General features: G+C 28.6%; 2 protein-coding genes across 2 annotated transcripts in view; both read left to right on the top strand.

Annotated features, from left to right (window-relative positions):
- LOC119612259 (dystrophin-like) overlaps positions 1-18,434 on the top strand; it is a 45,418-nt gene extending 26,984 nt beyond the window's left edge. Inside the window, exon 6 of the mRNA XM_037968022.1 lies at positions 18,415-18,434. Coding sequence (XP_037823950.1) covers positions 18,415-18,417 — 3 coding nt within the window. The 3' untranslated portion in view covers positions 18,418-18,434. The remainder of the gene's footprint in view (positions 1-18,414) is intronic.
- Positions 18,435-22,426, top strand: LOC119612258 (dystrophin-like; the record flags this gene model as incomplete). The annotated part of the gene is made up of 1 exon (XM_037968021.1): positions 18,435-22,426. A coding segment is annotated over exon 1 (3,369 nt), but the record flags the coding sequence as incomplete, so codon positions are not given.
- Between the last annotated feature and the right edge of the window lie 2,394 nt (positions 22,427-24,820).

Genomic DNA, 24,820 nt, shown 5'->3' with positions numbered 1-24,820 from the left:
GACATAGAGTTTTTTGTTTTTAAACGTATTTCGAGGACCACAGAGGGATTTAAAGGAATTGAACCTTCCACGTTAAAAAAAAATATATTTAGAAAATGTTCTCTATAAAAAAAATTTGTCTCCTTAAAAACAGAACTTTTCTAAAGAAAATTGTCTCTTTAAAGAGAGAACTTTTCTAAAGAAAATTGTCTCTTTAAAGAGGGAACTTTTCTAAAGAAAATTGTCTCTTAAAAGAGGGAACTTTTCTAACGAAAAATTACTCTTTAAAGAAGGAACTTTTTAAAGAAAACTGTTTCTTTAAAAAGAGAACTTTTCTATAGAAAATTGTCTCTTTAAAGGGAGAAAATTTTTTAAATAAAATAGTTTCTTTAAAAAGAGAACTTTTCTAAATTGTCTCTTTAAAGAGAGAACTTTTCTAAAGAAAATTGCATCTTTAAAGATGAAACTTTTCTAAAGCAAATTGTCTCTTTAATGAGAGAACTTTTCTAAAGAAAATTGTCTCTTTAAAGAGAGAACTTTTCTAAAGAAAATTGTCTCTTTAAAGAGAGAACTTTTCTAAAGAAAATTGTCTCTTTAAAGAGAGAACTTTTCTAAAGAAAATTGTCTCTTTAAAGAGAGAACTTTTCTAAAGAAAATTGTCTCTTTAAAGAGAGAACTTTTCTAAAGAAAATTGTCTCTTTAATGAAAAAGCTTTTCTAAAGAAAATTGTCTCTTTAAAGAAAGAAATTTTCTAAAGGAAATTGTCTCTTTAAAGAAAAAACTTGTCTAAAGAAAATTGTGTCTTTAATGAGAGATCTTTTCGAAAGAAAATAGTCTCTTTAATGAAAAAGCTTTCATAAAAAAATAGTTTTTTTAAAGAGAGAACTTTTTTAAAGAAAATTGTCTCTTTATAGAGAGGCATTTTGTAAAGAAATTTGTCTCCTTAAAGAGAGAATATTTTTAAAAAAGCATTTCTTATACAAAATTTTCTCTTTAAAAAATTTTTTTATAAAAAATAGTTCTCTTTAAAAGAAAGAAATTTTCTATATAAAATTGTTCTCTTTAAAAATAAGATTATTTTCTACAATAATTCTTTTTGAAAAAATAGAAAGAAATTTTCTATAGAGGGAAAAGAAACAAACTAGAGAAAATTTCAATATAAATTCTAGGAAAAAGAGAAAATTTTCTCTTAGAATATGTAAAGATTTCATTCTCTTCCATCTTATGGGCAAAGATGAGTTATATTAAAAAACTCCATGATATTATTGCCAGTTTTTATCCCCAGTTCCGTAACTATCATTTAAAAAGACAACAAAAGTAAAAATAAAAAAAAAATCGAGTATAACAAGTTTTGTAGTACTTGGTTGGTTGGTTGACTGGGTTGGCTGCATGGGTTTTGGTTCTGCCTTTCTAGCCAACATGGTCTGTTGACTTTTATGATGATAATGATGATGATGACGACGACGAGAACGACGATGATACACACGATGTTGAGAGGGCTAGCAAACAAACTAACAAATAAACAAACATGCACAATCTGCAACATAAGTGCTTCCGAGTTGTTTTTTTGTTGGTGTGCAATTTTTTAGTTGCATCAATGTGAGTCTATGTATGTATGTGTGTGTGTTTTTTTCTGTTTGGTAAAGCCTGTGTTAAAAATGTGTCTGACCACCATCAGTCTTATATAGTTAGTTGTTTTCTCCCTTGTGTTGATAGTAATTGTCATTTTGTTTGTTACTTTGTTGTAGTTGTTTTTTGTTGCAGCAGTTAGTCGTCGTTTGGGGTGTCAAGGGTGTTTGTGTTGGGGAAAAAAAACTGAAATAAAATAAAATCAAAAGGATATTTGCTTGTTTTCAAAAAACAACAGACCTTTAACCAGACCACTCTTCTGTAGTTTTTTTTCTCTTTGTTTTTTTGTATTATTCCTTTAACAGTCTGGTTGCACTAATGGTTGTTTTATGGTTTGAAAAAAAACTGCATTTTTTTTTTGTTTTTCTGTGACAACTTCTACAAAATAATAAAGGAATTCGTCAGATTTTATTTGAAAAAGAAAAAATGTTTTGATATCAAAGTTTTGAAATTCATGCAAGTTGTTCAACATGTTGATGATTGTTGATTTTTATTGCGGGTATTTTGACAATGTCCAAGCAGACCATGATTTGTATTGTTGTTGTTTTGGCAGCAACATATTTTTGAGATGTTTCATTAAAATTTTTTGTATTTGTTTAGTTTTTTTTACATGATTCTTTATTACATTGTTGTTAGAAGATTAGAAGAAAAATTTGTTTAGCAGCAAATTGTTTGTTATAGAGATTGTGTAGGGAAATGAATTAAAAGAAAATATTTATAAGATTTTTTTGATGTTTTAAACAAATTTAAAAAGAAATAATTGTTGTACTCAAATTTTTGCACAAAACTGTTATACATACATTTTTTGTCTGAAAAACACTGTTATACAAACTTTTTTCCTTAGAAAAGCACTATTATACAGAACTTTATCCCTTAAAACTGATTCAGATTTTTTTTCATTAGAAAACTCTCCTAAAAAATCTGTTATACACAAGTTGTTCTATAGGAAAACAGTTATACAAAAATTTCTCTTTAGAAAAACTGTTATACGAAAATTTGTGCTTAAAAGCATGTTTTTCTTTAGAAAAACGGTTGCACACAAGCTTTTCCATTTTTTTTCGTTAGAATAAACTGTTATACACATATTTTCATTAGAATAAACTGTTATATAAGAAGCTTTAAGTAACTGTTATACTATTTTTTTCTTTGAAGAAAGTTGTTCTTTAGAAAAAAACTGATATTATAAAGTTTTAACTTAGAAATTTGTTCCTTTCTGCGCACTTTTTTCTTTAGAAGATATTTTTATACAGAAATTTGTCTTTAGATAAAAGTCTTATACCCAAATATTTATATAGAAAAAAACTGTTATACACATATTTTTCAACAGAAAAATCTGTCATACACCTATTTTATTATAAAAAACTGTTACACAACATTTATATTAAAAACTGTTATACACAAATTCAAAAATTCTATACGAAAAAACTGTTATACACACTATTCCCTGTTTCTGTATAGCAAAAATTTTCTATAAAAAACAGTTATACATAAATTTTTCGACAGAACAAACGTTTATAACAGTTTTTTCCATAAAAAATTGTTATACAAATATTTTTCTATAGAAAAGAAAACTGTTATACAGAAATTTTTCATTACAAAGATTTCTTAAGAAAAACTGTTATACTCCTGTTTTTCTATTAAAAAATAATTGTTTCAGGAAAATGTTCCTTAAAAAACTGTTATACATAGGTGTTTCTATAGTATAAACTTTTATACGCATATTTTTCATTAGGAAAAACTATTATACAAACTAATTTCTTTATTTTTTTATGAAAAACTGTTATATACACATTTTTCTATTGAAAAACTGTTATACAAACATTTTTCTTAAACAAACTTTTTCACACATTTTTTCATTAAAAAAAACTGTTATACAAAAAAACTTTCCATAGAAAAAACTGTTATATACAAATTTTCTTTAGAAAAAAACTGTTATACAACGTTTTTACAAATACAATTGAACCATAAAAACTGTTATATACACATTTTTCCTATAGAGGGAACTGTTATACTACATTTTCACGATAAATGTCGTAACTATTCACTATAGATGTTGGGTAACTTAAATGTCATTCCATCGAGAGATGCGTTGTGCGTGCGTATCAGGACATCCCATAAAAGTATCGAAGACCAAGAATTGACGGCATTACTCCAAGAAGATTGTTGTCAAATTAAACAAGAGCTACTCAAGAGAGCAATTTCAGAACTCTCGACCACTTCTTATTTCTATCCATACAATTCGCTCTCTCTCTCTCTTTCTCTCTCTGGGATTCATTTTACTTCTTAAGGTTAACATCCCCTTAATATCCCTCCAGAATTTACAAAATAACAAAAACCCTCCTCATAATACCTCCTAAAATCTCTCATAATTATACAAATGAACCCTGAACCCTAAAAAAATCCGCTTAAACCTACAACAAGAAGCAATAATCTTTACAAGGATAATAAAAATTATTATAAATAAACCATTAAACAGGCATGAAAATCTCTAGTTAAGTTTCTAACTTGAAAAGTAAATAGAAAAAAAATAAACAAAATCCTTACAAACACCTACTAAACTCACACTTTACACAAATAAAATTTTACTTTTAATGTTCTTTTCTTGTTCATTTTGACCAAAAATAGAATAAAACCTTTTCCAGTTTATTAACTTTTTATTGAGGAAAATACAAAAAGGAAAAGAAAAACGTAAAATTCTAACAGAAAGTAGAAAATCTTTTAACAAAATAATAAAAACTCGAAGAAAACACAAAAAAAACTTGCACAAAACTTTGACTTTTAGCAAATAATTCTTAACAAAAACTTGTTACTACATGTCACTACTCCTTTTCTAACGAAAATTCGGAAACAAATTTCTATTTAATTGAAACACAATAGATTTGAAAATCTTCCAAAAAAAAAAACTGCAACACCGGAAAAAAGAAAGAACAAGTTAAAACGATTAATAACACCTTTTCTCCTTTCCTCAGCAAAAACTTAAACCCCCAAAAAAGGTAAAAATAATACAAATAAAAACGGAAAGAAAGTAGAAAAGAAAACGCCAGCAATCATCAATTGAAATGCAACAACTTGCGTTAAGAAAATGTACAAGAAAAAAAACAATTTCCCCAAAAAAAGGAAAAACTTCAAAAATAGTAAAGTACAGGAAAACAAAGAATAACTTTTCGAAAATTTTCTTTATTTTCTAACAACAATCTTTGGAATTTCGACTTTTAAAAACAAAGTAAGAAACTGAGTTAAAAGGCAAAAATCAATTTTATAAACAAAAAATTCTTTAACAGTTGAGAAAACTCCAACTAAAACAGTTTAACAAGAAACAAAGTGAAATAAACAGGATGTAAAACGCAATGAAAATTCTTCTTCAATAAACAAGTAGAAGAAAATTGATGAAATTTCAATGTAAAGTTGTTACAGAAAACAAAAATCAAATCGCTTTTTGTTAATTTATTTGAGAGCATTAAATAATGTTTAATGTTTTAATTCTTAAACTTAAAATAAAAAGAAGAAACTGTTATACAGCAGAAGAATAGCAAAACAAATACAACAACTTTTTGTTGAGAGAAAATTTATTAAAAAGAGCAAATTTTGGGAAAATTTACTAAAAATAGTAAATTTTTGGAAAATTTATTAAAAATAGGAAATTTTGGAAAATTTACTAAAGATAGGAAATTTTGGAAAATTTAGTAAAAATTCCGAAATTTACTAAAAATAGCAAATTTTTGGAAAATTTACTAAAAATAGCAAATTTTTCGAAAATTACTATAAATAGCAAATTTTTCGAAAATTTACTAAAAATAGCAAATTTACTTTAAATAGCAAATTTTTGAAAATTTACTTTAAATAGCAAATTTTTCGAAAATTTACTTAAAATAGCAAATTTTTCGATAATTTAATAAAAATAGCAAATTTTTTGAAAATTTACTAAAAATGGAAAATTTTTCGAAAATTTATTAAAAAATGGAAAATTTTTCGAAAATTTATTAAAAATGGAAATTTTTTCGAAAATTTACTAAAATAGCAAATTTTTGAAAAATCTCAAATTTTTGGAAAATTTGTAGTTAGTATTAGTTAGTAGTAGTAGTTAGCTAGTTAGTTAGTAGTTAGTTAGTTAGCTAGTTAGGTAGTTAGTTAGTTAGTTAGTTAGTTAGTTATTAGTTAGTTAGTTAGTTAGCTAGTTAGTTAGTAGTTAGTTAGTTAGTTAGTTAGTTAGTTAGTTAGTTAGTTAGTTAGTTAGTTAGTTAGTTAGTTAGTTAGTTAGTTAGTAGTTAGTTAGTTAGTTAGTTAGTTAGTTAGTTAGTTAGTTAGTTAGTTAGTTAGTTAGTTAGTTAGTTAGTTAGTTAGTTAGTTAGTTAGTTAGTTAGTTAGTTAGTTAGTTAGTTAGTTAGTTAGTTAGTTAGTTAGTTAGTTAGTTAGTTAGTAGTTAGTTAGTTAGTTAGTTAGTTAGTTAGTTAGTTAGTTAGTTAGTTAGTTAGTTAGTTAGTTAGTTAGTTAGTTAGTTAGTTAGTTAGTTAGTTAGTAGTTAGTTAGTTAGTTAGTTAGTTAGTTAGTTAGTTAGTTAGTTAGTTAGTTAGTTAGTTAGTTAGTTAGTTAGTTAGTTAGTTAGTTAGTTAGTTAGTTAGTTAGTTAGTTAGTTAGTTAGTTAGTTAGTTAGTTAGTTAGTTAGTTAGTAGTTAGTTAGTTAGTTAGTTAGTTAGTTAGTTAGTTAGTTAGTTAGTTAGTTAGTTAGTTAGTTAGTAGTTAGTTGTAGTTAGTTAGTTAGTTAGTTAGTAGTTAGTTAGTTAGTTAGTTAGTTAAGTTAGTTAGTTAGTTAGTTAGTAGTTAGTTAGTTAGTTAGTTAGTAGTTAGTTAGTTAGTTAGTTAGTTAGTTAGTTAGTTAGTAGTTAGTTAGTAGTAGTTAGTTAGTTAGTTAGTTAGTTAGTTAGTTAGTTAGTTAGTTAGTTAGTAGTTAGTTAGTAGTTAGTTAGTTAGTTAGTTAGTTAGTTAGTTAGTTAGTTAGTTAGTTAGTTAGTTAGTTAGTTAGTTAGTTAGTTAGTTAGTTAGTTAGTTAGTTGTTAGTTAGTTAGTTAGTTAGTTAGTTAGTAGTTAGTTAGTTAGTTAGTTAGTTAGTTAGTTAGTTAGTTAGTTAGTTAGTTAGTTAGTTAGTTAGTTATAGTTAGTAGTTAGTTAGTGTAGTTAGTTTTTTTTTTTAGTTAGTTGTTAGTTTAGTTAGTTGTTAGTTTTTTAGTTAGTTAGTTAGTTAGTAGTTAGTAGTAGTTTAGTTTGGTTAGTAGTTCGTTTTGTTAGTTTAGTGGTTGTTTTTTAGTTAGTGTTTTTAGTTTAGTTAGTAGTAGTTAGTAGGTGTTGTAGTTTTAGTTAGTTAGTTGTTAGTTAGTTAGTTAGTTAGTTAGTTAGTTGTTAGTAGTTGTTATTAGTTTAGTTAGTTAGTAGTTAGTTAGTTAGTTAGTTAGTTTGTTTAGTTGTTAGTTAGTTAGTTAGTTGTTAGTTAGTTAGTTAGTTAGTTGTTAGTTAAGTTTAGTTAGTTAGTTAGTGTTGTTTGTTCCTTCTTTAGTCAGTGTTCGCTACTCTTCCCTTCCAACTAATTTCCTTTTGGGTCCATTCAGTTTTCTTTTCCATTATAACTTCGTATCCCCCTTAGCAGGTGCTTTTCTTTGTTTAACCAATGGCTTTAGTGGTTTCTGGTGCTACGATTTTTAGGTCCTTTAATTGATGTATTTCTTTACATTCATCACAAAGAAGTAAGAAAAGGAAAACCCACAAAAGTAAACCTAGAAAATGGGAGCAAAAAAAAAAAAAAAACAACTAAAAAGTCTCTATTAAATGTAACAACAATTTTTAGTTTAACCAATTAGTAATAAACCCAAAAGGATACTAAGCTCTACTCATACTGCGTTCACATTTACTACTATTACAACTAAATATACTTGTGTATTAGTTATGTGGTTGACACTACTACCATTTCATACTACACTTAAACACACTATGGAACCTTTTTTTGCTGGGACTTATGGGTGTTGCTCTTCCTTGTTGCTGTTTAAACATGGCCAAAAGATAAGTTGAGGAAAGTCATGATGATGATGTTGATGATGACGGAAATTTGTGGTTTCCTTAACATACAACTACACCGACAAAAAGACAACATACAACGATTGTACAGGTATTTTGTTCATGTACTTCTTTAACTACAACAGTTAACAGGTTCTCTTTAGTAGTGTTTTTTCTTCGTTTCTTTAGGTTACTTAGGGACTCGTACACCTTTCTATAATAGAAAATTTCATAGAGATTTTTTATAATATTTGGTCCTTTTTGGGGTTTCTTTTTTTTGGGAAATAACAAATTTTTAACAACAGCTTCCTTTCCTTTGCTGTTTTTATAAGGATTCTTTTAAAGTTGTATGTTTGTAGGATCCATTCACTAAAATGTCGAATATTTCTTAATATTTTTGTAGTTTTTTTTGGCATTTTCCTCTTTTTCTGCTTGGCTGTTTATTTTTTTGAAATGTTAATGTTTAATAGTTTCTCAGGGGTTTCGCTTTATTATTTTGTTCATTTTAGTATTATTACCTTTTTGCTGCAAAACTTTTATTTGTATTTTATTTTTGTTGTTATTTAATTAATGTTTTGTTGTTGGTTTTTTGTTTTTGTTTATTAATTGAATTAATTAACAAGTTGTTGGTTTAGGGGGGAAAGTGTATAAAAAGAATTTCTGGTAATTGAAAAGTTAAACAATCAATCGTGTTTGAAAGGTCTTAATTATAGTAATTGTAAACCTGTATAAGAACCGGGGAAAATGATACAATAAATAATATTCCTTTTGAAATATGGAAAAATATACTAATTTTCATTAAAAAATTATGAATTTTTCTTTTATTAAGAAATGAAAACTTAAAAATACATTTTTTAAATAAAAAGGTAAATTGAAAAGATGTTTTCACTGTTCAATAAATTAACATAATTTTCAGCAAATTCTATTAATTTCAATTAAGGATATTTTCTTTGATAGAATATATAAATATAAAAATAGATTTATTAGGGTTTGTAAACCTCCCACCTTTATAATAATCAAGCAAAAATTTCCACACATTCAAACATGAATAGTTCTAACTACATCCTTTATATAACTTCCTTCCGTTCTGCCATTAGTTTTCTTGGTAACACTGTATTTCTTCCCCTTCTGCATAAAGTTAAGAAACTACAAATCATTTCATTAGCTAATACTGACCCTAGAGTAATTTTAGTGGCAAACAAACACACACTCTCATACACTTGCAAACACACATACATATGTACCTGTACAAGAAAATCCTTAAATATACCATAAATAAAATAAAATCCTGTGAGTGTATGAGAAGAAAAAGAGAATATTTACACTTTTAACTAACTCACCTTTAAGTTAGAACTTTGCTTGTGTGTGTCTTTCTCACCTGTTAAGTTTACTTAAAGGATTTCCAGGAAAACGACCAGCAAAACAACATTAAGTAAAAATTATTCACTAAACCATCAGTTTGTTCTTAGTTACGTATGAACGTGTGTATTAATCTGCTGGAACATGTTACGAAGAAAAAGTGAAAATAATTCTGTATAAAATCTCTCATTTGTAAACTGATTATAATGTTCACTCACCCCTGCCATTCTTTAGATTCTAACCACTGATCTGTAACTACAACTCCTTGTCAGAAATGTCTTTGAAATAATAAGACACATTTCATTTCAACTTGTCTTTCGCTCCTTTTTTACAGGTTATATTGGAATCCTTTTATTTATTTGTTTTGTTTGTGGCAGTAAACTCCTTCAACTGCCAGTACATGGTTTTCTTTCTTAGGATTCAGTTTATTTGCTTTACCAATAAAAACTTTGTTTAATTTTTAATTTTTTTTTGGGAATTTTTTGGGTTTTGCTTTAGAAATATTTAAATGTTTTGGGGGTTTACGGTTTCTATTTATGTGTACAGGTTTATGTTTTTTAAAGTATATTCTTTTATTTCAAAAATATTAAGGCTAAACACGTATGTTTGTGTTTCCTTTTTTGTCCTAAATGTCCTTTAAATGAGTTTTATAATTTGGCCTTGAAATTTCTCCTAATATCTCTCTATATTGAAAATTTCTCATAAAATGAGACACATTTTCTATAGAAAATTTCTCATAAGATGAGACACATTTTCTATAGAAAATTTCTCATTAAATGAGACACATTTTCTATAGAAAATTTCTCATTAAATGAGACACATTTTCTATAGAAAATTTCTCATTAAATGAGACACATTTTCTATAGAAAATTTCTCATTAAATGAGACACATTTTCTATAGAAAATTTCTCATTAAATGAGACACATTTTCTATAGAAAATTTCTCATTAAATGAGACACATTTTCTATAGAAAATTTCTCATTAAATAAGACACATTTTCTATAGAAAATTTTTCATTAAATAAGACACATTTTCTATAGAAAATTTTTCATTAAATGAGACACATTTTCTATAGAAAATTTCTCATAAAATGAGAAACATTTTCTATAGAAAATTTCTCATAAAATGAGAAACATTTTCTATAGAAAATTTCTCATAAAATGAGAAACATTTTCTATAGAAAATTTCTCATAAAATGAGAAACATTTTCTATAGAAAATTTCTCATAAAATGAGTAACATTTTCTATAGAAAATTTCTCATAAAATGAGTAACATTTTCTATAGAAAATTTCTCATAAAATGAGTAACATTTTCTATAGAAAATTTCTCATAAAATGAGTAACATTTTCTATAGAAAATCTCTCATAAAATGAGAAACATTTTCTATAGAAAATTTCTCATAAAATGAGAAACATTTTCTATAGAAAATTTCTCATAAAATGAGAAACATTTTCTTTAGAAAATTTCTCATATAATGAGAAATAATAATTTCAAAATTTTTAAGCTTTTCTTTATATACCAAAAGCTTTGGGATTTCACTAGCAATTTAATCTAGCATTTAATTTTCCTTAAAGTCCTTAGACATTGCCTTCCTTCCTGTTTTCCGGTAAAACAAAAGGTAGATTTATAATTCATCTTTTGGCCAACTACAGACAGAACAGGATAGACGGACAATAGAACAATAGAGTTGCTGGCTGTTGGCTGCTGTTGGTGCCATCGTCATACTTCATATTGTCAACCCATTTTTGTCTGGCATTTTGATATGAACCATATTCTTCTTTTCTTTTATATAATTTTTTTTCTTGCTCTCTTTTCATTTCTGTCTGAACTGAAAGCCTGACAAAGTGTTGAACATTTTGTATTAGTGTTATAAAAGTTTATGGAAGATTTTTCATATTTCTGTCTTAAAACTAAAGGAAACAAAAAAGTGTATTTTTTCAAAAATATGAATTTTTATTTAATTTTCTATTTTAATAAAGATTTTATTTGTATGACGTTTTCTTTAGAGGTAAATAAATACATACATATGTATATGAAATATTAATAAAGATTTTCTTTTTGTTTTCTTGTTTTTCCTATTAAAAGTGTGCTTAATTTTCTTCTTTCCTGTGGTTGTTTTTTTCTTCCTGATTCTTTCTGTATATGTATCCCAAGCAAACAATAGAAAACTAAGAAAACCCCAACTAAACCCAAGTGATAGGGATTGTTAAGAAGAATGAAAGAAAAGATTTAAGTAGAATTTATATTGTCGTTGTTGTTGTAGTTGTCAAGTGTAAATTTGTGCTAAATTTTTTCCTTTATATGCCCCTAAAATCATGCCATAAATTATTTTTTTCTTTTTTATTCTTCTGCTCCTATTTGCTTAAGCCATAATAGTAGATGTATGATTTTCTGTTTTTTTAATTCACATGTTGTTGTTTTTATTATTACTATGATGAGTTTTTTTTTAAATCCAGGTTTTCTTTACATCTCTCTAGTGGCAACAATACCATGTTTGTTTGTCATCATCTATATTTATCATCAGTTTGTGTTTATTTCTCTATTTAGGCCCTTTGGTTTCCGGCAAATCATTTTCCATTTTAATTTTTTTCATTCTATTGTTGGTTATCGTTTTAGTTTTGTCTTCATTTGTTTTTGAATTGTAAATGTATGTTAAACTAAAAAAAGAAGAAAATAAAACTTTTTAAAAAATGTTTACCATTTGTAAAGTAATATTGACAGAAGTATTACAAAGGTATTAGAAGAGTCTACATGTAAATGTAATAGTTTTTATTTGGAGTATTTCTATGTGGAATAGAAAAAATTAAAATAATTTTTAAATGAAATATTATTTTAGCTAAATTTTAGCATTTTTTTCTATATATAGAAAAATGTATAATATAATATGTATTTTCTATAGTAAGTTTGTCATAAAATAAGCAATATTTTCTATAGAAAATTTGCACAAAATAAGCAACATTTTCTATAGAAACAATGTCATAAAATGGGCAATAATTTCTATAAAAAATTTCTCATAAAATGAGCAACATTTTCTTTAGAGAATTTGTCATCAAATGAGCAACATTTTCTATAGAAAATTTCTCATATAGTGAGCAACATTTTCTATAGAAAATTTCTCATAAAGTGAGCAACATTTTCTGTAGAAAATTTCTCATAAAGTGAGCAACATTTTCTATAGAAAATTTCTTATAAAGTGAGCAACATTGTCTATAGAAAATTTCTCATAAAGTGAGACACATTTTCTATAGAAAATTTCTCATAAAATGAGACAAATTTTCTATAGAAAATATGTCATAAAATAAGCAACATTTTCTATAGAAAATTTGTCATAAAATGAGCAACATTTTCTGTAGAGAATTTCTCATAAAGATTTTCATAAAATGAGCAACATATTCTATAAAAATTTGTCATAAAATGAGCAACATCTTCTATAAAGAATTTCTCATAACCTGAGCAGCATTTTCTATAGAGAATTTTTCATTAAATGAACAAAATTTTCTATAGAGAATTTTTCATAAAATGAACAAAATTTTCTATAGAAAATTTGTCATAAAATGAACAAAATTTTCTATAGAAAATTTGTCATAGAATGAACAAAATTTTCTATAGAAAATTTGTCATAAAATGAACAAAATTTTCTATAGAAAATTTGTCATAATATGAACAAAATTTTCTATAGAAAATTTGTCATAATATGAAAAAAAATTTTCTATAAAAAATTTGTCATAAAATGAGCAACATTTTCTGTAGAGAATTTCTCATAAAGATTTTCATAAAATGAGAAACATATTCTATAAAAATTTGTCATAAAATGAGCAACATCTTCTATAGAGAATTTCTCATAACCTGAGCAGCATTTTCTATAGAGAATTTTTCATAAAATGAACAAAATTTTCTATAGAGAATTTTTCATAAAATGAACAAAATTTTCTATAGAAAATTTGTCATAAAATGAACAAAATTTTCTATAGAAAATTTGTCATAAAATGAACAAAATTTTCTATAGAAAATTTGTCATAAAATGAACAAAATTTTCTATAGAAAATTTGTCATAAAATGAACAAAATTTTCTATAGAAAATTTGTCATAAAATGAACAAAATTTTCTATAGAAAATTTGTCATAAAATGAACAAAATTTTCTATAGAAAATTTGTCATAAAATGAACAAAATTTTCTATAGAAAATTTGTCATAAAATGAACAAAATTTTCTATAGAAAATTTGTCATAAAATGAACAAAATTTTCTATAGAAAATTTGTCATAAAATGAAAAAAATTTTCTATAGAAAATTTGTCATAATATGAACAAAATTTTCTATAGAAAATTTGTCACAACATTTTCTATAGAAAATTTGTCATAAAATGAACAACATTTTCTATAGAAAATTTGTCATAAAATGAACAACATTTTCTATAGAAAATTTGTCATAAAATGAACAACATTTTCTATAGAAAATTTGTCATAAAATGAACAACATTTTCTATAGAAAATTTGTCATAAAATGAACAACATTTTCTATAGAAAATTTGTCATAAAATGAACAACATTTTCTATAGAAAATTTGTCATAAAATGAACAACATTTTCTATAGAAAATTTGTCATAAAATGAACAACATTTTCTATGGAAAATTTGTCATAAAATGAACAACATTTTCTGTAGAAAATTTGTCATAAAATGAACAACATTTTCTATAAAAAATTTTTCATAAAAAAAAGCTACTTTTTCTATACAGAATTTGTCATAAAATGAGCAAAATTTTCTATAGAAACTTTATCATAAAATGATTAACATTGTCTTTAAAAAATTTCTTATAAAATGAGGCACATTTTCTATACAAAATTTGTCATGAAATGAGCAACATTTTCCATAGAAAATTTGTCATAAAATGAGCAACATTTTCTATGGAAAATTTTTAATAAAATGAGCAATTTTTTGCTATGAAAATGTTTTTATAATATTAAAAACTTACTAAAATTTAGTCTACCTTTCATACCCTAGATGTTTGTTGGAAAGAATTTAAAATTTTCTCTTAATAAACAGTTGTTTAGATTTAAAGTTTTTTTTGTTTTTGTTAATTTCAAAAGTTTTTGGTATGTGATTTGAAAAATTCTTGGAGCATAAATGACTTGACTTTGAGCAATGTGTATTTTGTAAGGTATTAGTTTCTACTTCTAATACAGGTATTGTTATGTTAGTCATTATTGCTGTTGTTGTTGCTGTTTTAAAACTGACAGCCAGAAATGTCTGACAACGACAACAACAGCAGCTACAAACCATAAGTATAATTTAAACAAAACATTAAGAATATTTTTTATACCGATGAGGAATTTCAAGAAGTTTTAGGAGTAAAAAAAATGAATATGCTACTACAACTTGTATGCTATAGAGAATAGCATACCTGTTTATTGTCTAAACAACAAAAATCATAGCATAGCTTTAGGAGTTGCAAACAAATACCTAGAAAAAATCATTGCATATCAGTAAGTAGAGTTGTTGTAGTTTGTGCATAAAACCAGGATGTGAAGAAATGAAGCCGGAAAAAACAAAAAATTTTCTAACCTAAATCTGCCAGTCAGTCAGCCAGCCAGCAGTCAAGTAACTCAGGTTTTTCTGAGCTGTAAAATGTTTTGCATACTTTTGTTAAAGTGTAGTGTAATTTGGTAAGAGTGTATAAATGAAAAAATATTCCTGTATAGGTTTCGTTTTTCAATTTTTTTCCACTTTGCATGTACTTGTTCAAGTTGTATGTAGTAATAAATGCAGCCTGTATTCACTTAATTTGCCTTAAGAATGATGATTGTTTTTGTGATGGAGTTGTTGATATTTTAACAACATCCTTATGACAGGCACGTGTGAATAATAGTTCAACAACTAGAATAGAAAATCGCATAGAAAAAACAATGTTTTCGCAAAAAAAAAAACGTTTTTAAGACAGAAACTGAAGTGTTAAGGAGAAGTTATAAATAAAGTTGTTTTAGGAAGTTGGTACTTATTTAGTAGGGAAAGTTACAAATTTAATTTAGAATAAAAAGGAACATTTTCTTAAAAAAATATTAAAAATGAGCAAATTTTAGAACAGAAAAATTGACGTATCCTATGGAAAAGTTGTCATTAAATGAGCAACGTTTTCTATATAAAATTTGTCATAAAATAAGCAATATTTTCTATAGAAAATTTGTCATAAAATGAGCAACATTTTCTATAGAAAATTTGTCATAAAATGAGCAACATTTTCTATAGAAAATTTGTCATAAAATGAGCAATATTTTCTATAGAAAATTTGTCATAAAATGAGCAACATTTTCTATAGAAAACTTGTCATAAAATGAGCAACATTTCCTATAGAAAACTTGTCATAAAATGAGCAACATTTTCTATAGATTATTTGTCATAAATTGAGCAACATTTTCTATAGAAAATTTGTCATAAAATAAGCAACATTTTCTATAGAAAATTTGCCATAAAATGAGCAACATTTTCTATAAAAAATTTGTCATAAAATGCGAAACATTTTCCATAGAAAATTTGTCATCAAATGCGAAACATGTTCTATAAAAAATTTGTCTTTAAATGTGAAACATTTTCTATAGAAAATTTGTCATAAAATGAGCAACATTTTCTATTGAAAATTTGTCATAAAATAAGCAGCATTTTCTATAGAAAATTTATCATAAAATGAGCAGCAATTTCTATAGAAAATTTGTCATAAAATGAGCAACATTTTCTATAGAAAATTTGTCATAAAATGAGCAACATTTTCTATAGAAAATTTGTCATAAAATGAGCAACATTTTCTATAGAAAATTTGTCATAAAATGATCAACATTTTCTATAAAAAATTTGTCTTTAAATGTGAAACATTTTCTATAGAAAAATTGTCATAAAATGAGCAACATTTTCTATTGAAAATTTGTCATAAAATAAGCAGCATTTTCTATAGAAAATTTGTCATAAAATGAGCAGCATTTTCTATAGAAAATTTGTCATAAAATGAGCACTTTCACTTTTTTGCTATAGAAGATTTATCTCATTCTTGCTATAACTAAGAAAATTTTGTTTTATTGATGGTCCTTAGAACTCATATTCTTGTTTTACCATCTTTTGAATTTTAATTAAATTTATAACAAATCTCTTAAATTTTATATTAACTTTAAACTAGATAATATTATACATTCATACTTTCAACTTTTATTTGATTTTTTCACTTGTCAACAACAAATTCTTTCATCCCAACTTAGGTCATGTGGAAATTTCTAGGGAAATCATCATCTCCATGATGTTGATCACAATCTAACACTTTTTTTCATATTATTTTATTTGGTCAAGGATATAAAATAGTTTTTTACTTCAAACAAATTGTATATGTAGTTTTATTTTAATGTTGTCGAAATCATATCTCCAAAGACTTTTGCTTTTAGAGACTTGTCAAAGAGTTTTTTCTCATAAAATTTAAAACATGAGTTATTTTCTCACTCCCCTAAAAGATTTCTTAAATAAAATAAACTAAAATCTTAACAAATTTTTATCTAGTTTAATTTTTATATAAATTCAATAGCAGTACATACACACATATTTGTTTAAAACCATTTTGTTGAATTATTTATTGTTTTAAATAATTGAATTTTTATTTATTCTGAAAATATTGATGTCAGTAAAGAAAAATCTTTGTAAATGAAAATAATAAAAAGTTGCATGTGATGTAATGAGTTCAATTGTTTAGTTTAGTAAAATTTTCCAAAAATAATTGACAATTTGAAATGTTAAAAGACAAAAATTTGGCAACCAAGGACATTTGCATTAGAAATTACTTTGATTTGAAAAATCAAGCAAATATTTAAAAATCTTGAAAGTTTCTCTAGTAATATTATCCATTATAACTAGATTTCACTGTTTTATTTACTTTATCCATTACTGTGTCTATTATTAGTTTAGTTTTTTGGATTTTTTTAATTATTTATAAATGTGTCTGCATAACTAATTTGTTATTTGAATGTTTTTAGGCTGTTTTTGGTAAGAATTGTATTGCCTAGTTTTAGGATGAGTGAACAAATTTTACATTTAAAGAGATTTTGATAATGTTTAAATGTTATTCGATTCGATTTATTTTAGTAAATAATTGATTTGTGGTATAAACGGTTATATTGTTATTATTCATGGAAATATGGGAATATTGTCCTTCGAACCACTGAACTGCACTAGAACTGAACTAGAACTAGAACTGAACTAGAACTGAACTAAAACTGAACTAGAACTGAACTAGAACTAGAACTGAACTAGAACTAGAACTGAACTAGAACTAGAACTAGAACTGAACTAGAACTGAACTAGAACTGAACTAGAACTGAACTAGAACTGAACTAGAACTGAACTAGAACTGAACTAGAACTGAACTAGAACTGAACTAGAACTGAACTAGAACTGAACTAGAACTAGAACTGAACTAGAACTAGAACTGAACTAGAACTAGAACTGAACTAGAACTGAACTAGAACTGAACTAGAACTGAACTAGAACTGAACTAGAACTGAAATAGAACTGAACTAGAACTGAACTAGAACTGAACTAGAACTGAACTAGAACTGAACTAGAACTGAACTAGAACTGAACTAGAACTGAACTAGAACTGAACTAGAACTGAACTAGAACTGAACTAGAACTGAACTAGAACTGAACTAGAACTGAACTAGAACTGAACTAGAACTGAACTAGAACTGAACTAGAACTGAACTAGAACTGAACTAGAACTGAACTAGAACTGAACTAGAACTGAACTAGAACTGAACTAGAACTGAACTAGAACTGAACTAGAACTGAACTAGAACTGAACTAGAACTGAACTAGAACTGAACTAGAACTGAACTAGAACTGAACTAGAACTGAACTAGAACTGAACTAGAACTGAACTAGAACTGAACTAGAACTTAACTAGAACTGAACTAGAACTGAACTAGAACTGAACTAGAACTGAACTAGAACTGAACAAGAACTGAACTAGAACTGAACTAGAACTGAACTAGAACTGGGTTCTAGTCTTATGTGTTCAATTTGAAACAGTTTATCTTACTTAAAATATTTTCGATTTATTATGCTCCCTCGAGCCTTAACTCATATTATTGTTACTTAAATTTAATATGGTCCTTAGAACCGTGGAGTAAAATATCACTAAATTACAAATTATTCTATTTGTTGCTGAAATTTTTGTTGTTTAAAGAATATAATTAATTAGTTTTTTAGTCCTTTTTATAAGTAGATACTTATGGTCCTACGAACCTCAAAATAAATTCTCGCTTACAAACTCCAGACTAAACACTGAAGAACTTTAAAAAAATATTTTTCTATAAAAGATAAATCCATAAATTTTCTTTAGTTCAAAACAAAATCTACAAATTTGCATTTATAGTGAATAAATAACAGTTTTAAAAATATCAACTTTAAAAAACATCGACTACTATGTGAATATATATTAAATACATAAGAGTATTTAAATGTATATGAATCTGTATATATAAAAGTGTTGTATATGTGTGTGAAAAGTGCCAATCAAGATCTACCAGTGAAATTACGATTTCGAAAAAAAAACCAGACATAGTCAACGAAAACTTTGCTAGTATGAGGAGAAAAAATACTCGTAATACACTTTAAAGCAATAATTGGACTTATGCAACAATAATTTAAAAAATATATATGTATGCATGTATGTATATGGGAAAAAGTGCATGTTGCAACACCATTACTACTACTACAAGTACTGCTGTAGCAACAACAACGACGACAAGTGTGATAGTGTTAATCAAGCAATTGATGGAAAAATTGTTCAACTGCGTGGTAACACGATTTAAATGTGTGGTGGCACAGAGTGAATGAGTGTTTATTTCTTCTACTAAAGGCTGATATATGTATTTTTTTAAATCAGTTCAGATTATGTGTAAAAAAAAAGGATTTTTTCCCCATATAAATGTTAATACTTAATACTATATAGTTGGCGTATGTGTATGCTGTACATATTTGTATAACGCTCTCGTTTTTATGTTTATCATGTGACAATGACAACAAAAAGTTGTTTAACAAATAGCAAAACGTATAGTAAAAATAAAAGAAATTCGCAGCAATACCAAGAACATAAAACGGTCTCGGAATCGACAACGGCGACAACGACAATACATGCTAACGGTAATAACAAAATGAATGGATTTCGCATCAGTGGTTTTCCATCTGCTACACTTAATGGTGGCCTTGCCACAGCTGCTCAACAGCAACAACAACGAGAAAACTCTATGTCTACAACTCAACATCAGCAACAACATAAACCCGCCAATAACACAGCTTTAGGAAATGCAAATAAATTAAGCTCAATTGTAACGGGAAACATGAGTAACAGCAACAATATTGAAGTAACATATGCCAAACCCTACCAACTAATGTCCACCAATTCCAATACTACTTACTCACAAGTTGGTTCAAAGGAATCATCATTGGCAACAACACCCAATGGTGGCTGTTCTTTAAACTACATGCTGGATGATGAACTAGACTTACATATCAAAGAATCAGCGGTAACCATCACTGGCAATTCGGCCTTAAGTATGTTGCAACCGTCACCCCCACCCCTAACCACGGCTGTGACAACGAGTGCCACAACTGCAGCACCCATAGCCTTAAAGGGTAACAATCCATTTTTGAATAGTCCTTCGCCTACGGACAACATAAAAACAACAACAGCCTTTAGTTTCCAACAGCAGCCACAGCATGAAATACCCGAATATGCTGAACCACAACGTTATCGTCAGAATAAACAAACACCACAGCAGCATCCACAGTCTTCAATTGGAAATTCTGGTGGTTATGCCAGTACTGTTTTGGGCTCTGGTGCCATTGTTTCTATACAAGGAAGTGTTAATGTGTCTACAAAGGAAACAATCATACAACAGCTTACATCTCCCTCATCATCGACTTCCTCTTCATGTTCATCTGGATTTGTGGATTATTCTTCTAGCCAGCAACAGCAGTTGCATTTGCAACAACAACAGCTGCGTCAACAACAATTGACACTGCAGCAGCAACAGAGATTATTGCAATTAACCCGCCAACAGCAGCAGTTAAGACAGGCTGTTTCAATGGTAAATTCTTCGGGCTCCTCAACTGCATCGGCTACAACGAAATTTAGCGATACAACGACCTCAAACAATCATGTTAATATGGATAAAGAGGCCATTTATGCTGCTCTTTTACAGCAATATAGACAAAGTCCTACGCAAGCAACGGCTCCTTCAAACGTTCCCCATAAAGCTTTGAAAACTCCAAATAATAATAGCTCAAACTCTTCCTACTGTCCACCTGTGCCTTTGCATAGGAATATAAATACCACTGCTTCCACAAATCCTGTAAATGGACCTATCGTACCGCGACGCTCTCACAGTACTCCCAGGCCCTTAAGCTCCAATCTCAGTCATGCCTCTAACCCGCCACTAGGCCCAAACGCACCCAATACTACCACTAATGGCCAAAGACCCAGAAGTCTTGAACGTTTTAATAACTTGCCGGCAAATAACAAACCCAATACCCCGGTTTCTCCTTACCAACCACCACCTATACCCATAAGAAGATTTGCTCCGGGTACCCAACCCAAGCGCAATGTGGGCAGTCCCCAACCTTCAGAGGCGGCCAAATTTCAAGGCAAGAAAAGCACTAGTATAGACAACATAAGGCAACATGCGGTAAATACCTCAGACGTACCCCCTAATCAAGGAACCATGAGACACTCGGTAACCTTTCATGGCAGACCTGTAGAAACCAATAACCTAGAAAATGGTTTTAGTGTAGAAGACCTTAAATCCAATTGTAATCAAAATAACACCAACAACTGGTCAAAAACTGAAAGACCCATGTCTTATGCTTTTGGTGGTGCGGGGCCAGATCAAGCCTATTTGGAAAATCAATTAAGAGCCTATTCGGAACAATTAAGAACTATAACAGAAAGTGTGCGCAAGTATTCGGAACAAGCCAAGCTGTTATCCGAACTTAAGCGCCAACAGCACTTGGCTAAACAGCAACAAATGGGCAGTACAGCCAGTGTCAATAATTCACAAACTAATTTGGAACAAACGCACAATAATCAACCCATACCTATGTCCAAGTCCACGGGAAATTTTTCCTCTAGCATGATTTCCCAAGAAATAGTCAGTAAGTCCCTAGCTTCGCTCAACAATCAAACGGCGGAAACACAATCGCCTTCTACACAACTCAAAATGTTTCTAGACAATATAAGAAGCTCCATGAGATCGGAGTATCAACAAAATATACCCGAAGAAGTATTAAAACCCATTAAGGAACCCAAAACAACACAAGCAAACCAAAAAGTGATCAACACTAATACCATAAAAAGAAATTCTTTAGTAGATACAGTGGAAAAGAAAAGCTCTTCACCTCTCAAGCAAGTACCACAAAAACCAGCAGCTGCCATCACACAGCAACCTCTTAAGGAACCAGAATCTTTACCTACACCCTCGGACCAATTAAGACTATTTTTGGATGCCATACGCTCTAATAAAATACCCGAAAATGATGAAAAACCTAAAATAGTGAACTCGCAAACTTTAGACTCTTTCATAACCAAACCTTTACAAATGCCCGATGTAACATCGGGTACACCCGGTAACAATGGACCACCTTCTAGAAGAAGACCAAAATCAACAATTTCTACTACCAGTAATGCGGCACCACCAAGCCAGATTGCGGCGCCAACAGCTCAAGGTTCCACAAAATTGGAACATTCTCTTACCACCTCGGAAAGTTTCCATCAAATTTCAGACAATCTACGTTTAATGAGTGAAGATCTAAAGGCCTTAAGTCCCAGTAAAGTGGTGGTCAACTCACACAGTTCGGGCAGCCTTAAAACTCTGGCCGCCCCTTCGGAATTGCGTGTTCATAACTCCACTTCTCCCTTAGCCACTTCACCCACTATAAGACAAAATTTTCCAACTTCCAACAGCAACAGTTCGATTTGTAGCCTCGCCAATTCGACCAATAATACCTCTAATACTTCGACACCCTCCACAGCTCCCCTAATGACAGATTTCAATGAAATCTTGGATAGTTTTCAACAAATGGCTGATAAATATAAATCAAAAGGTTCCTATGATTACTTGCGTAAATGTTCGGAAGCATTACGTCAACATTCCCAACAATTAAAACTAATGCAACAACAGCAACAGCTGGCCGGCAACAGTAACAATGGTTTCCATAACAGCAACAACGGCTTTAATGAGGATAGTAATTCGTGTACGACAACTCCGGGCAGCATTCGAGAGGCTGTACAAAATTTACTTATGCAACCACGTAATGGTTTTCAAATACTTGACGATAGAATGCGTCTATTTATCGACATCATTGATAGTCAGGATAAATTGAGTCAGGTAAGTTTTTCTTGTTTCTATCATCATCATCAGCATCATCTGTATTCTATTGTTTTGTTAACTTGTTTTTCATCTCATTGTTGTTGTTACTCAATTGTTATTGAGTTATGTAAATAGATTTTCGTCGATAATAGTTTGTAGTGCTTGCGATAACAGCCAAAGGAGAAGAAGGAGGTGTACTTGCTGTACTTACGATTTGTTCATTCAACATTGTCAAGTATTGTTGCTGTAATTAATGATAATGTTGATTACAAATTAAGATTATTATTGTTGTTTGATTGTATACATAAGTAAAGTAATGAACAGTTTGAGGAAGGTATGAATCTTGGTTAAACAAATAGTATGGAATGAATATTTAATTGTAAAAGCTTTATAGTTTGAGGAAACTAAAATGAGATTTTTGAAGTTTATTTTTAGCAATTTGTGGGAGACCTGTAGAATTTTCATGTCAGAATTCCAAAAAGGATAAATATATTTTAGGATCCTTTATTATCTTTTATTATTACTGAAAACTAATATAGATACATACATATTCAGCTATTTGCTTTAGAATCTGCTTTTCACAACCTTTCCAGTTCAGTTCATGTACAGTTCGAGTCCAGTTGCAGTTCAGTTCTATTTCAGTTCTAGTTCAGTTCTAGTTCAGTTCTAGTTCAGTTCTAGTTCAGTTCTAGTTCAGTTTTAGTTCAGTTCTAATTCAGTTCTAGTTCAGTTCTAGTTCAGTTCTAATTCAGTTCTAGTTCAGTTCTAGTTCAGTTCTAGTTCAGTTCTAGTTCAGTTCTAGTTCAGTTCTAGTTCAGTTCTAGTTCAGTTCTAGTTCAGTTCTAGTTCAGTTCTAGTTCAGTTCTAGTTCAGTTCTAGTTCAGTTCTAGTTCAGTTCTAGTTCAGTTCTAGTTCAGTTCTAGTTCAGTTCTAGTTCAGTTCTAGTTCAGTTCTAGTTCAGTTCTAGTTCAGTTCTAGTTCAGTTCTAGTTCAGTTCTAGTTCAGTTCTAGTTCAGTTCTAGTTCAGTTCTAGTTCAGTTCTAGTTCAGTTCTAGTTCAGTTCTAGTTCAGTTCTAGTTCAGTTCTAGTTCAGTTCTAGTTCAGTTCTAGTTCAGTTCTAGTTCAGTTCTAGTTCAGTTCTAGTTCAGTTCTAGTTCAGTTCTAGTTCAGTTCTAGTTCAGTTCTAGTTCAGTTCTAGTTCAGTTTAGTTCAGTTCTATTCAGTTCTAGTTCAGTTCTAGTTCAGTTCTAGTTCAGTTCTAGTTCAGTTCTAATTCAGTTCTAGTTCAGTTCTAGTTCAGTTCTAGTTCAGTTCTAATTCAGTTCTAGTTCAGTTCTAGTTCAGTTCTAGTTCAGTTCTAGTTCAGTTCTAGTTCAGTTCTAGTTCAGTTCTAGTTCAATTCTAGTTCAGTTCTAGTTCAGTTCTAGTTCAGTTCTAGTTCAGTTCTAGTTCAGTTCTAGTTCAGTTCTAGTTCAGTTCTAGTTCAGTTCTAGTTCAGTTCTAGTTCAGTTCTAGTTCAGTTCTAGTTCAGTTCTAGTTCAGTTCTAGTTCATTTCTAGTTCAGTTCTAGTTCAGTTCTAGTTCAGTTCTAGTTCAGTTCTAGTTCAGTTCTAGTTCAGTTCTAGTTCAGTTCTAGTTCAGTTCTAGTTCAGTTCTAGTTCAGTTCTAGTTCAGTTCTAGTTCAGTTCTAGTTCAGTTCTAGTTCAGTTCTAGTTCAGTTCTAGTTCAGTTCTAGTTCAGTTCTAGTTCAGTTCTAGTTCAGTTCTAGTTCAGTTCTAGTTATGTTCGTATTTGCTTCATGACTAAATAATTCTACACAGTGTTTTCATTTACATATTAATTGTATCTTTACGAGTTTTGCACTAATCCCGCATAAAAAATTCATAAAGATTTGAATAAATTTTAAAAGTAAAATAAGAAAACCCAACAAATCTTGTAGCTTTGCATATGAATGTTTAATCACTTTTACACTTTTTATTGAAGTGTTGACACTCTTAAACCGAAAATTACTTCCAAGCGGTGAATGTTAACTGTCAAACAAACACTCACCCACTTCCATCCTTTAACAGGTTTTCAAAATAAATTTAACTTTCTGCTGCTGTTCCTGCTGAAGCTTAGTAGGTGTTGGGAAAAATGTTTGTTAAATTTATTCAAGTGTATTTAATTTACTTAACTTAACTACCTGTAGATAAATTTACATTTTCAAGTGATTTGTATTTGATTTTCCCCCTTTTGTTTGGGGAAGGTAAATAAACAGGAGTCTTAAAACAAATTTTCTTAATGGGGGATTTAGTTTTAAATTTTTTGGCAGCATAAGTGGTAATAAAATAAATTGAAAAATTTGTAGTTCTGACTAAAGTCTATAATTAAACAAAATCATTTTTGTAGGGGGGATGAAAGTTTCAACATAAC

Source organism: Lucilia sericata, unplaced genomic scaffold, assembly GCF_015586225.1.
Source record: "Lucilia sericata isolate MDLA Ls3-8-SP2 unplaced genomic scaffold, ASM1558622v1 Contig001640F_arrow, whole genome shotgun sequence".
NCBI classification, from domain to species: Eukaryota; Metazoa; Arthropoda; class Insecta; order Diptera; family Calliphoridae; genus Lucilia; species Lucilia sericata.
The sequence above is the reverse complement of the archived record's forward strand: the minus strand, read 5'-3'. Positions and strand labels throughout refer to the sequence as shown.